Source organism: Mobula birostris, chromosome 13 (assembly GCF_030028105.1).
Source record: "Mobula birostris isolate sMobBir1 chromosome 13, sMobBir1.hap1, whole genome shotgun sequence".
NCBI lineage: Eukaryota > Metazoa > Chordata > Chondrichthyes > Myliobatiformes > Myliobatidae > Mobula > Mobula birostris.
The window spans coordinates 56914212-56929637 of NC_092382.1; the positions used below are offsets into that span (position 1 = coordinate 56914212).

Below are 15426 nucleotides of genomic sequence, written 5' to 3' on the forward strand. Positions count from 1 at the left end.
CACACTGTTCAGGCAAGATTTTCCCTTGAGGCAAACATGCTGAAGGCCGATTTTATTATGTGCCTCAAAGTGCCCTGAGAACACATCCCGAACAACTGACACTAATATCTACCCAACCAATGAGGTCAGACTAACTGTCCTGAAACTTCTGTTCTTCTACCTCTCTCCCTTCTTGAATAGCAGAGTGACATTTCCAAATTTGGAGTCTTCCGCAACCATATCAGACTTCATTGATTCTTGAAACATCATTACTAATACCTCCACAATCTCTTCGGCCACCTCTTCCAGAACTCTGGGATGTACACCACCTGGTCCAGGTGATCTATTTACCTTCAGACCTTTCTGTTTCACAGGAAATTTCTCTCGAGTATCGGCAACTTCACACACTTCTGACACTGACATCTGGACTTCCACCTTCCCGTTGGTTGCTTCCATAATGAAGACTGAAACAAAATACTAAATCAGTTCACCTGCCATCTCCTTGTTCACGATTACTACCCACCCCACTCTCACCAGACATCGTTTCCCTCTGGTCCAATATCACTGTTGCCTCTCTTTTACAGTTTATTTATCCGAAGAAACATTTGGTATCAGCTTTAATGTAATTAGCTAGCTTCATATTCCATCTTTTCTTTCTTAATTACTTTTTTAATTGCCTCTTGTTTGTTCAGAAAAGTTTCCCAATCATCTAACTTCCCATCAATTTTTGCTCTGTGATCTGCCCTCTCTTTGGCTTTTATGTTGGCTTTGCCTTCTCATTCGCTGAGGTTGTGTGATGTTGTCTTTGGAATAGTTCTTCCTTTTCGGAATGTATATATCCCGTGTCTTCCGAATTCCTTCCCGTAATTACAGCCACTGATGCTAAGCCATCATCCCTGCCAGTGCTTTTTTTTCCCTATCAAATTTGACCAGTTCCTTTCTCATGCCTCTGCAGTTGTCCTTATTCCATGGTTATACTGATACGTCTCACTTTAGCTTCTCCATCTCAAATTTCAGGGTGAATTCAATTACATTAAGATCGCTTGCCCCTCAGAATTGTTTTACCTTAAGTGCTCTAAATCGGTTCATTGCACAACACCAAATCCAGAATAGCTGATTCCCAGCTGGGCACAACCAGGAGGTTGGTGACCAGTGGTGGGCCACAGGGATCTGTTCTGGGACCCTTACTCTTTGTGACTTTTTTTATAAATTTCCTGAATGAGGAAGTAGAGGGATGGGTTAGTAAGTTTGCTGATGACACAAAGGTTGGGGGTGTTGTGGATAGTGTGGACGGCTGTCAGAGGTTACAGCAGGACATTGATAGGATGCAAAACTGGGCTGAGAAGTGGCAGATGGAGTTCAACCCAGAGAAATGTGAAGTGGTTCCTTTTGGTAGGTCAAATATGATGGCAGAATGTAGTATTAATTTAAGACTCCTGGCAGTGTGGAGGATCAGAGGAATCTTGGGGTCTGTGTCCATAGAACACTCAAAGCAGCTGCACAGGTTGACTCTGTGGTTAAGAAGGTGTATGGTGTATTGACCATTATCAATTGTGGAATTGAAGTTAGGAGCCGGGAGGGAATGTTGCAGATATATAGGACCCTATTCAGAACCCACTTGGAGTACTGTGCTCAGTTCTGGTCGCCTCACTACAGGAAGGGTGTGGAAACCATAGAAAGAGTGCAGAGGAGATTTACAAGGATGTTGCCTGGATTGGGGAGCATGCCTATGAAAACAGGTTGAGTGAACTTGGCCTTTTCTCCTTGGAGAGACAGAGGATGAGAGGTGACCTGATAGAGGTGTATAAGATGATGAGAGGCATTGATCATGCAGATAGTCAGAGGCTTTTTCCTAGGGCTGAAATAGCTGCCACAACAGGGCACAGGTTTAAGGTGCTGGGGAGAAGGTGCAGCAGAGATGTCAGGGGTAAGTGTTTTCCACAGAGAGTGGTGAGCAGGTGGAATTGGCTGCCGTCAACAGTGGGGGAGGATAATTTAAGAGACTTTTGGATCGGTACATGGAGCTCAGAAAAAATAGAGGGCTACGGATAACCCGAGTAATTTCTGAGGTAGGGACATGTTCAGCACATCTTTGTGGGCTGAAGGGACTCTATTCTGCTGTAGGTTTTCTATGCTTCTATGTTAACTCTTCAGAAACAGGGAACATGACCCATAATGTGGAAATCAGCCATGAATGAGGAGGTTAACTACCAATGTCATTCTTCCTCAGCCCAGAGATTTCAGGGGAGAAGAGCATGTCAGATAGAATTGCAGTCAACTTGACTTCTTCAGTCTGCAGAGAATTCAAGGGAAACCTCTTCACCCACAGAGTGGAGACTATTTGGAACCCATCACCACAGGCAGAGCGAGAGGTGAACAACAGGGGAGAATTCAAAAGGACTGTCATGGAACAGAATCACTGGTAGGGTCCAGCCGGCCTGAGTTGACTGTCTACTGTACACTAGGTGTGTTATAAATTCACTAAGTACCGGAGACAGTGTTCAAAATAGAACTGATTTATTGGTCTCTTATCCAGAATATTAAACTCCAGTCCCATTAAAGGTGAATGTGCAGCAGAAGAAACTCCTCCCATGCCCAGTGACCAGGGTGCAGGACTGGGTGTGGTGAGCAGCAGCAATAATTGCAGAGTTCAGCACCGACAGTCACTCTCGAAATTGCATTCAGCAACGGTGATGGACAAATATCCAGCATGCAGCTTATTGAAACTTTCTCCCCACTGTGAACCCGATAGTGTGTCACAAGGTTAGATTACTGAGGGAATCCCTTCCAACATTCACAGCAGGTGAACCGTCTCTCCCAGTGTGAACTCAATGATGCACGTTTGATTGAGAAGGCTGAGAGAAACTCTTCCCAATGTCTGAACAGCTGAACGGCCTCGTCCCGGTGTAAACTCACTGGTGTCTCTGCAGATGAGATGACTACATGATTCCTTTCCCACATTCACAGCAGGTGAACGGTTGCTCCCGTATGAACTGACTGGTGTGCCAGTAGTTGGGATGACCGAGTGAACCCCTTCCCACATTCTGAGCAGGTGAACGGTTTCTCCCCAGTGTGAACTCGCTGATGACTCAGTAGATGGGATGACTGAGTGAATCTCTTCCCACAGGCTGAGCAGTTGAATGGCTTCTCCCCAGTGTGAACTCGCTGGTGTCTCTGAAGAGTGGATGACCGACTGAATCTCTTCCCACAGACTGAGCAGTTGAATGGCTTCTCCCCAGAGTGAACTGACTGGTGTACCAGTAGTTCGGATGACCGAGTGAATCCCTTCCCGCAGTCTGAGCAGGTGAACGGCCTCTCCTCAGTGTGAAGTCTCTGATGTACCTTCAGTTTAGATGACCTAGTGAATCCCTTCCCACAGTCTGAACAAGTGAACGGCCTCTCTCCAGTGTGAACTCGCTGATGTTCCTTCAGTGTAGATGACTGAGTGAATCCCTTCCCACAGTCTGAGCAGGTGAACGGCCGCTCTCCGGTGTGAACTCGCTGGTGTGCCATTAGGTCAGATGACCGAGTGAATCCTTTCCCACAGTCTGAACAGATGAACGGCCGCTCCCCGGTGTGAACTCGCTGGTGTGCCATTAGGGTGGATGACCGAGTGAATCCTTTACCACAGTCTGAACAGGTGAAAGGCCGCTCCCCGGTGTGAACTCGCTGGTGAGCCATTAGGTCAGGTGACCGAGTGAATCCTTCCCCACAAATTCAGCAGATGACCAGCCTTTGTCCAATGTGAACTGACTGGTGTGTCCATGGGCGGGATGACCAACTGAATCCCTTCTCACACACAGAACAGAGGAATGGCCTTATCCAGTGTGAACTTGCTGACGTACCTTCAGTTGAGATGACTGAGTGAATCCATTCCTGCTGTCTGAGTAGATGAACGGCCTCTCCCCATGTGTAAAATGACGGGCATGCCAGTCGGTCAGATGATCGAGTGAATCCCTCCCCACAGTCTGAGCAGGAAGGATGATTGAGTGAATCCCTTGCTCCACTTCTTAAATATCTGGGCTGAGACAGCAAAACTGGCGTGTTGTTCTCAAGATTCCCGTAGACAAATTCCTTGCCATTTTTAACCTATGAAAAGATTTACAAAATCCATCAATGGGTGAAGGACAACATTTCAGATGAGATCACTTCAGTTGCTAAGGCGTGAACTGACATCACACTGTTACAGTGAAGTTCAACCCAAGTTGGAGAGAGAAATCATCTTCTAACTGGGCACAGTGCTGGTATCTGGAATGAGCATCAAATTCTCTGATAGTCTCCCTGTCTCATTAGGAATGGGGTATTTCTGCCATCTCCAATCTGTGACCTGGCTCAGTTTGACTCTCTCCATTGGTATTATTCCCTGTTCCCACTGAGCTGCATGGGTGCCTGGCCCCACAGTAACTGAAACACTCTCACACAAATAGCCGGCAGTGTATTGCATGTACCCACCACTCTCTGGGTAAAAAACTTACCCCTGACATCCCCTCGGTATCTATTTCCAAACACCTTAAAACTATGCCCCCTCGTGTTAGCCATTTCAGCCCTGGGAAAAAAACCTCTGGTTATCCACACCATCAATGCCCCTCATCATCTTATACACCTAAAAAAGGAAATTACACATTATTTTGAGGATTTGTTAGAAGTCTACAAAATTATGAGGGTATAGATAGGGTAAATGCAAGCAGCTTTTTCCACTGAGTTTGGGTGGGATGACAACCAGAAGTCATGCGTAAGTGGGGAAGGGGAAAATTTAACGGGAACATTTGGCAAAGCTCTTTACTGAAATTGTCGTGAGAGTGTGGAATGAGATGACAGCACAAGAGTTGAATATGAGCTCGGTTTCACCATTTAGAAGAAGTTTGGATGGGATCCTGGATGGTAGGTGAATGGAGGGCAATGGTCCAGGTGCAGGTGGTTGCATTAGACAGCTTAAATGTTTTTCGGCATTGACTAGATGGGCCAAATAGGCTGGTTCCGTACTGAACTACTCCATGTTTCTATGACAGAGAAGCTGGTCAAACTTGTTTGGAAGGGATACGGTCGGAGTGACAAAGGAGCAGCAGTGGCTGGAGTTTCTGGGAGCAATTCTGGAGCTGAGTGATAGATACATCCCAAAGAAGTGGAAGCATTGGAAAGGCAGGAGGACACAACCGTGGCTGAAATGAGAAGCCAACATCAACATAAAAGCCAAAGAGAGGGGAAACAAAAGAGCAAAACCTATTGGGAAGTTTTTAGAAGCTAACAGAAGATGACTAAAAAAAAAGTCATATGAGCTCAGGGCATGGAATTATGATATTGTAGTCATTAATGAGTCTGGGTCCCCAAAAGTCTGAGGCATTGGGAAAGAAATGTCCCAGGCCTCATTATCTCTTGAAAACCAAGGTCCCCTGCACCAGTCACCTTTCAACTTTTATTTTGGCAGGCACAAACAAACTCTACACCCTCAAAATTTCCCTGGTGAAGGCCTCCCACTTACCAAGTGCTTCTTTGCAGAAAACAGCCTGTCCAAAACAATCTGATACCATCAAAATTGACCTTTCTCCGATTTAGAATCTCACCCCATGGACCAGACTTCTCTTTTTCCTTATTTACTTTGAATTTCATGACATTATTATCGCTAATTTCTGTCACCAGCCCTGGATCATTCCCTAATAGCTTATTGCACACTTCTACGTCAGGAATTCTACGTATTGATTAAGGGCACACTTGACAAACTCTACCCCATCTGGTCCTTTTACAGAATGGGAGGCTCAGTCAATATATGGAAAGTTAAAATCACTTTCTGAATTAATCTTTGTTTCTTGGCATGGTCTGCGATCTCTCTACAAACTTGTTCCTCTACATCCCTCAGATTGTTGGGTGCAATCAAGTTCCAATAATGGCTACAATATCATAATTCCCTGTCCTGAGCTCATCTAGCTTTCCTACGATGCTTCTTGCATTGTGATATACACAGCTCAGCACATTCATCGCACCATGCTCAAACGTTTGATTGCTGACTCTATCTGAGGTCTGAACAACATCTGACTGGTGTCAAGAAAACAACGTCTCCCTCATTGTCACAAAAACAAAGGAGCTGATTGTGGACGACAGGAGGAATGGAGACAGGCTAACCCCTATTGACATCACTGGATCTGGGGTTGAGAGTATGAACAGCTTTAAGTTCCTCGGCATAAACATCAACAAGGATATCACATGGTCTGTACATACCAGTTGAGTTGTGAAAGAAACACAACAGCACCTCTTTCACCTCAGACAGTTGAAGTTTGGGATGGTGCCCCAAATCCTAAGGACTTTCTACAGGAACACAATTGACAGCATCCTGACTGGCTGCATCACTGCCTTTTATGGGAACTGTACTTCTCTTAATCGCAGGACCTGGCAGAGAGTGGTGCAGATAGCCCAGCGCATTTGTTGAACTTCCCACTATTCAGGGCATTTTTAGAGACAGGTGTGTTAAAAGGGCCCGAAGGTTATTGGGGACCCAATTCACCACAACCACGAACTGTTCCTGCTGCTACCATCCAGGAAACGGTACCACAGCAAAAAGACCAACAGGCTCTGGGACATCATCTTCTACCAGGCCATCAGACTGATTAATCCATGCTGATACAATTGCATTTCTATGTTATATTGACTGTCCTATGTACAAACAATTTATTATAAATTACAAACCCCATTTCCAGAAAAGTTGGGATATTTTCCAAAATGCAATAAAAACAAAAATCTGTGATATGTTAATTCATGTGAACCTTTATTTAACTGACAAAAGTACAAAGAAAAGATTTTCAATAGTTTTACTGATCAACTTAATTGTATTTTGTAAATATACACAAATTTAGAATTTGATGGCTGCAACACACTCAACAAAAGTTGGGACAGAGTTAAAATAAGATTGAAAAGTGCACAGAAAAGTCATGCTACTGTGACAATTATAGCCACCTGGGCTCAGGAGTACTTCGGAAAACCATTGTCACTCAACACAGTCCGTCGCTGCATCCAGAAATGCAACTTGAAACTGTATTACGCAAGGAGGAAGCCATACATCAACTCTATGCAGAAACGCCGGCGAGTTCTCTGGGCCCGAGTTCATCTCAGATGGAACGAAAGACTGTGTAACAGTCTGCTGTGATCAGATGAGTCCACATTTCAGCTAGTTTTCAGAAAAAAACGGGCTTCGAGTTCTCCGTGCCAAAGGTGAAAATGACCATTGGGATTGTTATCAACAAAAGGTGCAAAAGCCAGCATCTGTGATGGTATGGGGGTGCATCAGTGCCCACGGCATGGGTGAGTTGCATGTATGTGAAGGTACCATTGACTCTGAGGCGTATATTAGGATTTTAGAGAGACATATGTTGCCATCAAGGCGACGTCTCTTCCCGGGACATCCATGCTTATTTCAGCAGGACAATGCCAGACCACATTCTGCATGGGCTACAACAGCGTGGCTTTGTAGACACAGAGTGCGTGTGCTTGACTGGCCTGCTGCCAGTCCAGATCTATCTCCTATTGAAAATGTATGGCACATGATGAAGAGGATAATCAGACAACGGAGACCACGGACTGTTGAGCAGCTGAAGTCTTATATCAAGCAAGAATGGACAAAATTTCCAATTGCAAATCTACTACAATTAGTATCCTCATTTCTAAAATGATTAAAAAGTGTTATTAAAAGGAAAGGTGATGTAACACAATGGTAAACATGCCTCTGTCCCAACTTTTGTTGAGTGTGTTGCAGCCATCAAATTCTAAATTTGTGTATGTTTACAAAATACAATTAAGTTGGTCAGTAAAACTATTGAAAATCTTTTCTTTATACTTTTGTCAGTTAAATAAAGGCTCACATGAATTAACATATCACAGATTTTTGATTCTATTGTATTTTGGAAAATATTCCAACTTTTCTGGAAATGGGGTTTGTAGTATAAATTACATAATGCACATTTAGACGGAGATGTAACATAAAGATTTCTACTCCTTGTGCATGTGAAGGATGTATGTAATAAAGTCAATTCAATTCACCCTCTCCACTATCTGTTCTGCCATTCCCACTTCAACTTATTTTAACCACATCACCCTTCCCCCCACACTAGCACTAGCAATCCTTACCACTAGCATATTATTCCCCTTTTGTTCTGTTCCCCTAACGAACAAATCCCCTCTCATCCCTTTGACTTTCCTCTGCCAGGTAATCCCCCCAACGGTTTCCTAAGTGGTCCACCTGCTGTTGTGCGGGATAGCAACAAGAGTGCTCTGTGATGGCTATTTAAACTCTTTCCCCTTCCTGACTCTCACCCAGTTTCCAGTGACCTGCACCTTAGGTGTAACTCACCTCTCTTCATGTCATATCTATCACCCCCTCCAACTCCTGGATGATCCGGAATTCATCCATTTCAAGTTCCAACTCCTTAAAGTGCAGGGTTACAAGCTGCAGCTGGATGCACATCTTGTAGGTGAGGGCATCAGGGACACTGGAGGTCTCCCCACCTTCCCACCAATGTCCCCTCTAATTTGTAATGACCAGTGTGCACATAAATCTTGTACTGTGCATTTTTATACCCAGCGATAACATGTGCACAGTGAATTTTATATAGAGAGGTATTAATTTTAACAGCTGTCGATAAGAACTTTGATCTTCTCTGGGATCGATCGAGTTCATCTGCGCGCTCACACAACCTATGTAGCAGGCCTGTAACGGGTAATGAAGGATTTTCTCCCCAGAGCTTTTGCACATTTTCCATATGTAGTTTGCTTGCTAAATTGCGCTTCTATAAGTCAGATTTCCAAATATCACTCCACTTCTTCCCACTTGTAAATTATCCAGCAACTTCTGCATTGCCACAATACACACAGATAACACCAGTTTCTATATTGTACATAAATATTTCCCCTGAATCCTCCTGAGAAATTGAGGATATATAAAAAAGTCATTTTGAACCTATGTAACCTCTGACTGAAAGAATAATTGGGACTGAATAGGAATGTTTGAACTGAAGTAAACTCTGTCTTCAGCGGTTAGCTAAGACAGGCTCATTACCAGTTCTCTGCAGCTTGCAGAGAGACACACTGAGAGCTGATAACATTATACATTATACCCTCATTAGTTCATAACATTATATATTGTACCCTTGTTTGAGTACAGAGAGGACTACTCATTGATAAGGACAGGAATGAACATCTGCCTGTAATTAAGTCAGGGCCTTGCAAAGGGAATAACTGATTTTCATTTTTAAAATCTTTTTTATTAATTATTATTAAAGATCAACAAAATTATTATTAAAGATCGAGGGTCAAAAGTTCGACTTCTGATTTTCTCCAAACTAAGACATAGCATCACCTGAGAGAACCATTGTATCAAAGTAGGAGCAGAAGCATCTTTCCATTTCAACAAAATAGCCCTTCTGGCCAATCACGTCACAAATGCAATTACATGTTGGTCTGATAGAGAAATACCATGAATACATTGAGGGATTATACCAAACAAAACTGTCAATTTATGAGGTTATAAATTAATTTTTAAAACTTTAGAAATTGTCGAGAAAATAGATTTCCAAAAATGTTTCAATACAGAACACGACCAAAACATGTGTGTCAATATAGCTGTCTCAGTTTTACATCTATCACACTGACTATCAACATTCGGAAACATTTTTGACAGTCTCTCCTTTGTCAAATAGTAATGATGTACAATTTTAAATTGAATTAAAGAGTGACTGGTACAAATCAAAGAAGAGTTAACCAACTTCAAAATCCACAATCAATCCTCTGTTATCAAGGTCATGTTAAGCTCTGTCTTCCAATCTTGCTTAATCTAAAGTGAAGGGTAATTATGCTGTTGTAACAATAAATTATAAATTTTCCCAATAAAACCTTTCACAAAAGGGCTCATTTTTGAAATAAAATATAACAGGACAGAATCCTGTATATATGGAAAATTACTTAAATATTCTTGTAAAAGAGACAGACCTAAAGATATTGCAGGAAATGTGAATACAAGCGAGAGTATTTAGTTGCTAAACTCTCAAAAGACATCAATCGGCCATCTTGGAACAGATGAATGAAGCAATAAACTCCTTTATTCCTCCAAAGAAGAAAGGTAGGATCTCTTAATGAAGGTTTAAATAAATAATTTCAATAAACTAAAAAGTTTAAATTTTTTGAGATCAAAAAAAATTACGAAACTGGAACCAAATTCATAATGACTGCTTAATCACAGGATATAAATTTAATTCAGCAATTTTGGCCAGTTGTACAGGTATAGAAGGTCCTAATAATGAGGTTAAATGAAACTGTTTCACAGCTTTCAATTCCAAATCAACCCAAGGTGATCGTTCATTTTTATAAGTCCAATTTAACGAAAAACACATATAATGTATATTAACAGCCCAATAATACATTCTTAAATTAGGCAGAGCAAGACCTCCATCCTCTTTTAATTTTTGTAAATGATATATATCAATTCTTAGTCTTTTATTTTTCCTGTCATGGTCCGGACCGTGAAATTTGCATTCCGGTTAATGGTCCGGTCCATCAACCCTTGCTCCAGGTTTTCCTGTCTACCCTGTTTCTGTTCCTGTTGAGCACTAATTGAGGCAGCTATTTCTCATTGGGGCTGGCTACATTAATACCTCCAGAGACCAGGGTATGGCTGCTAGATATTCTTGTCCTTACTCCTTGTACCCTTTCCCCTGCCTTCTGTTTCCACGCCTGAAGCCCTGCCTTGTCTTTCCAGTAACTCTCGCATCGCCTTGCCTGTAGTCTTGGAGCCACCCTGCACCTAGCTTCCTCCCTGTCCCTTGCCTCTACTGGGTAAGTCAGGCCGTCTTGCCATTACCCTGCGGTTGGCTCTGTCCCTTCCTGTCCCTAGCCTCCGTCGGGTAAGCCAGGCCGTATTGCCATTACCCTACGGTTGGTTCTGTCCCTTCCTATCCCTTGCCTCTGTTGGGCAAGCCAGGCCGTATTGCCGTTACCCTACGGTTAGTTCTGTCCCTTCCTGTCCCTTTTCTCTGGCGGGTGGTGATCCGCGCCCTGCTCAGGAGGAGCTTCAAGACCCCAAGCCTCGAGCCACGCCACAAGCCAAGCTTCAAGACCCCAAGCCTCAAGTCTCCAGCCAAGCCTGCCTCCAGCCTCGCCTCAAGTCTCCAGCCTCGCCTTAAGTCTCCAGTCTCCAGCCTCGCCTCAAGACTCCAGCCTCCAGCCTCGCCTCGTCTCCAGCCTCCAGCCTCGCCTCAAGTCTCCAACCTCCAGCCTCGCCTCAAGACTCCAGCCTCCAGCCTCGCCTCGTCTCCAGCCTCGCCTCAAGTCTCCAGCCTCGTCTCCAGCCTCCAGCCTCGTCTCATCTCCAGCCTCCAGCCTCGCCTCGTCTCCAGCCTCCAGCCTCGCCTCAAGTCTCCAGCCTCGTCTCCAGCCTCCAGCCTCGCCTCAAGTCTCCAGCCTCGCCTCAAGTCTCCAGCCTCCAGCCTCGCCTCAAGACTCCAGCCTCACCTCAAGTCTCCAGCCTCCAGCCTCGCCTCAAGTCTCCAGCCTCGCCTCGTCTCCAGCCTCCAGCCTCGCCTTAAGTCTCCAGCCTACAGCCTCGCCTCAAGACTCCAGCCTTGCCTCGTCTCCAGCCTCCAGCCTCGCCTCAATTCTCCAGCCTCCAGCCTCGCCTCAAGACTCCAGCCTCCAGCCTCGCCTCGTCTCCAGCCTCCAGCCTCGCCTCGTCTCCAGCCTCGCCTCAAGTCTCCAGCCTCGTCTCCAGCCTCCAGCCTCGTCTCATCTCCAGCCTCCAGCCTCGCCTCAAGTCTCCAGCCTCCAGCCTCGCCTCAAGACTCCAGCCTCACCTCAAGACTCCAGCCTCGCCTCGTCTCCAGCCTCCAGCCTCGCCTCAAGTCTCCAGCCTCCAGCCTCGCCTCAAGACTCCAGCCTCCAGCCTCACCTCGTCTCCAGCCTCCAGCCTCGCCTCAAGTCTCCAGCCTCCAGCCTCGTCTTATCTCCAGCCTCCAGCCTCGCCTCAAGTCTCCAGCCTTGCCTCAAGTCTCCAGCCTCGCCTCAAGACTCCAGCCTCACCTCAAGTCTCCAGCCTCCAGCCTCGCCTCGTCTCCAGCCTCGCCTCGTCTCCAGCCTCCAGCCTCGCCTCAAGACTCCAGCCTCCAGCCTCGCCTCGTCTCCAGCCTCCAGCCTCGCCTCAAGTCCCCAGCCTCCAGCCTCGCCTCGTCTCCAGCCTCCAGCCTCGCCTCAAGTCTCCAGCCTCCAGCCTCGCCTCAAGTCTCCAGCCTCACCTCAAGTCTCCAGCCTCCAGCCTCGCCTCGTCTCCAGCCTCGCCTCGTCTCCAGCCTCCAGCCTCGCCTCAAGTCCCCAGCCTCCAGCCTCGCCTCAAGTCTCCAGCCTCCAGCCTCGCCTCAAGTCTCCAGCCTCCAGCCTCGCCTCGTCTCCAGCCTCGCCTCGTCTCCAGCCTCCAGCCTCGCCTCAAGACTCCAGCCTCACCTCGTCTCCAGCCTCCAGCCTCGCCTCGTCTCCAGCCTCGCCTCGTCTCCAGCCTCCAGCCTCGCCTCAAGACTCCAGCCTCCAGCCTCGCCTCGTCTCCAGCCTCCAGCCTCGCCTCAAGTCCCCAGCCTCCAGCCTCGCCTCAAGTCTCCAGCCTCCAGCCTCGCCTCAAGTCTCCAGCCTCCAGCCTCGCCTCAAGTCTCCAGCCTCCAGCCTTGCCTCACCTCAAGCCTGAAGACTCCAGCCTCGTCCTGCCTGCCAGCCAAGTCACGTCCTTGCCTACTTGTGGGGTCCGAGCCAGAGGCAAGACCCAGATTCTGGATCCTTCTCCAGTCTCTGGCTCGGAGTCCAAGCCCGGGCTCCTAGCTCTCTTGTCCAGTCCTGTTCTGGGTTCCTGGTTTTTGTGTCAATGTCCTAGCCCTCACCCTGTATCCTAGTCCTGTCCCTAGTACTTCAGTGTCTGTGTCTTCCACTTGGGTCCGTTCCCAGCCACCACCTTATGACAATTCCAAACAAAAGATGAGATAATAGGGTTAACCTGATCAAAAAGCTTCTTAGTTAAACAAAGGGATATTTTGAAATACATATAAATATTTTCGTAAAATCATCATTTTAACTGCATGAATTCGGCCGGCTAACAGTGTAAGTGGATTCCATCTACAAACTTTAAAAGGAATGTCATCATATATAGAAGCAGAATCATTTAGAGGAACTAATTCACTTTTATGAAGGTTTAATTTATATCTCGAAAACTTTCCAAATTCGTTTAATAGTTTCAATAAACTAGGAATGTATTCTTCAGGATTCGACATATAAACTAAGAGATTGTCAGCATAAAGGGAGATCTTATGAATAGTCCTATTTATGAAAATCCCATGGATATCTTTAGCTTCACAAAGTGCAATAGCCAAGGGTTCCAGCACCAAATTAAATAACAGGGGACTTAGTGGACATCCTTGCCTCGTACCCTGCGAAAGCCGAGAAAAAGGAGATCTGCAATTATTGGTAATAAGTGTAGCAATAAAGCTTTCAGATATCATTCTAATCTACTTATTAAAATTAATACCAAAGCTGTATTTCTCCAAAACGTTAAATAAGTTTTCCATTCAACTCTGTCAAATGCCTTTTCAGCATCGAGAGAGACAATGCATTTGGGGAGTCTTAGAAAAGGATGAATATATAACATTTAACAGTCTCCGAGTGTTAGAGAAGGAATAACGGCCCTTTACAAAACCTGTTTGGTCCTAAGAGATCATTTTAGCTGGTATATTCTCCAGCCTATCAGCCATTATTTTTGAAATAACTGTAGCATCCTTATTTAATAATGAAATAGGTCTATATGAAGCACAGTGTGTTGGGTCTTTATCTTTCTTAAGAATTAAAGAAATAGAAGCTTCATAAAATGTGGGAGGTAACTCTCCTATCAAAAGAGAATCTTTAAGCATTTCCAACAAATATGGAGAAAGCAATTTTTCATTCTTTTATATAATATCCTACAGAATAACCATCCAGTCCAGGAGCTTTACCAGATTGCATTGGAAAAAAAAGCTTTCTGAATTTCATTTTCAGTGATAGGAGCATCAAGAGTTTGTTGATCATCAACAGAAATTTGAGAAAAATTGATCTTTTGTAAATAGGCATTCATTTTAGAAGGATCAACTGAAAACTGAGATTTATAAACGTCAATGTAAAAGTCTTGAAAATTTGTATTAATGTCTTCATAATTACATGATAAACTACCATCTCTCTTCTGAATTTTTAAAGTGGGTCTTTCGGCTGTAGCTGCTTTTATCTGAGATGCTAACAGCTGATTATTAGCAGCTCATTATGACTATTATTAGCAATGATGCCTACCTTTCCGATTTCACACTCTACTGACGTCACCGACAACATTTTTGGTTTAAATCCTTATCAGAAGGGATTAATAACAACTATTTATGACATAATTATGAAAATACAGCCAGGTAGATCTGATAAATTTAAAAATGAATGGGAAAGGGAACTTCAACTTCACTTACCTATATATCTTCCTCTATATGGGCTAACTATATTATGATACAATTTAAGGCAGTGCATAGGGCCCACATATCTAAAGTTAATCTAGCTCGTTTTTACTCCCATATAAATCCTATTTGTGACAGATGTCACTTTGAGGTGGCTTCTTTGACTCGTATGTTATGGTCCTGCCCTCTCTTGGAAAAATTCTGGAAAGCTATTTTTGATATTATTTCAAAAGTTTTGCATTTTTATTTACAACCCCATCCTATTACAGCAATTTTTTGTTGGCCAATGATGGAACATAGACCTTTATCCTCTTCAGCCTGTCAGATGGTTGCCTTTGTTACATTAATGGCCAGAAGGTCCGTTTTATTGAATTGGAAAGAGACCAACCCCCCGACTACATTTCAATGGTTTTCCCAAACTATATCATGTTTCAATTTAGAAAAAATCAGAAGTGTAATTTTTGATCCTTCGGTTAAATTTGAAGAGACTTGTAAGCTATTTATTCAACATTTTCATATGATGTAGTTTGACCTTTTCCGAATCCTTTTTACTAACTTAGAATATGTGAATAGAGGAGCTGAGCTGACGACATTAATGAATGTATTCGATCTAATCTAATATATTGGTTTTGTTCTGTTTGCTTTTCTGGGGGGTTTAGCAATTAGTTCTATTTTTTAGCTCTCTTTTGATTTTTGGGGTTCTTCTTTGCAACATCCCTTTCTTTTTATTTATTTTTTTCTTCATGATTAACTATATCGAGAGTTTGGAAGTCTATTACACATGTACTATTTGTAGTACTTTGTATATGTTTATTAACAATAAGGTAATTCCAATCTCTTCATATCACTGTTGTTATTATGTTTATGAACTTGGTAGTCATAGTCATATTTTATTGATCCCGGAGGAAATTGCTTTTCGTTACAGTTGCACCATAAATAATAAATAGTAATAAAACCATAAATAGTTAAATAGTAA

General features: G+C 44.0%; 1 protein-coding gene across 8 annotated transcripts in view; it reads right to left on the reverse strand.

Moving 5' to 3' along the window:
• LOC140206860 (uncharacterized) overlaps positions 1-15426 on the reverse strand; it is a 46394-nt gene that overhangs the window by 20569 nt on the left and 10399 nt on the right. For 2 of the 8 annotated variants that reach the window (XM_072275103.1, XM_072275105.1), the window contains exons 1-2: positions 2191-2932; positions 259-443 (exon numbers count right to left, since the gene is read on the reverse strand). In XM_072275103.1, coding sequence (XP_072131204.1) covers positions 259-443; positions 2191-2386 — 381 coding nt within the window. In that variant the 5' untranslated portion in view covers positions 2387-2932. Of the gene's footprint in view, positions 1-258; positions 444-2190; positions 4069-11133; positions 12010-12030; positions 12261-15426 lie in introns of those variants that run through there. The other 6 variants (XM_072275108.1, XM_072275106.1, XM_072275107.1 and 3 more) reach the window with 5 other exon arrangements.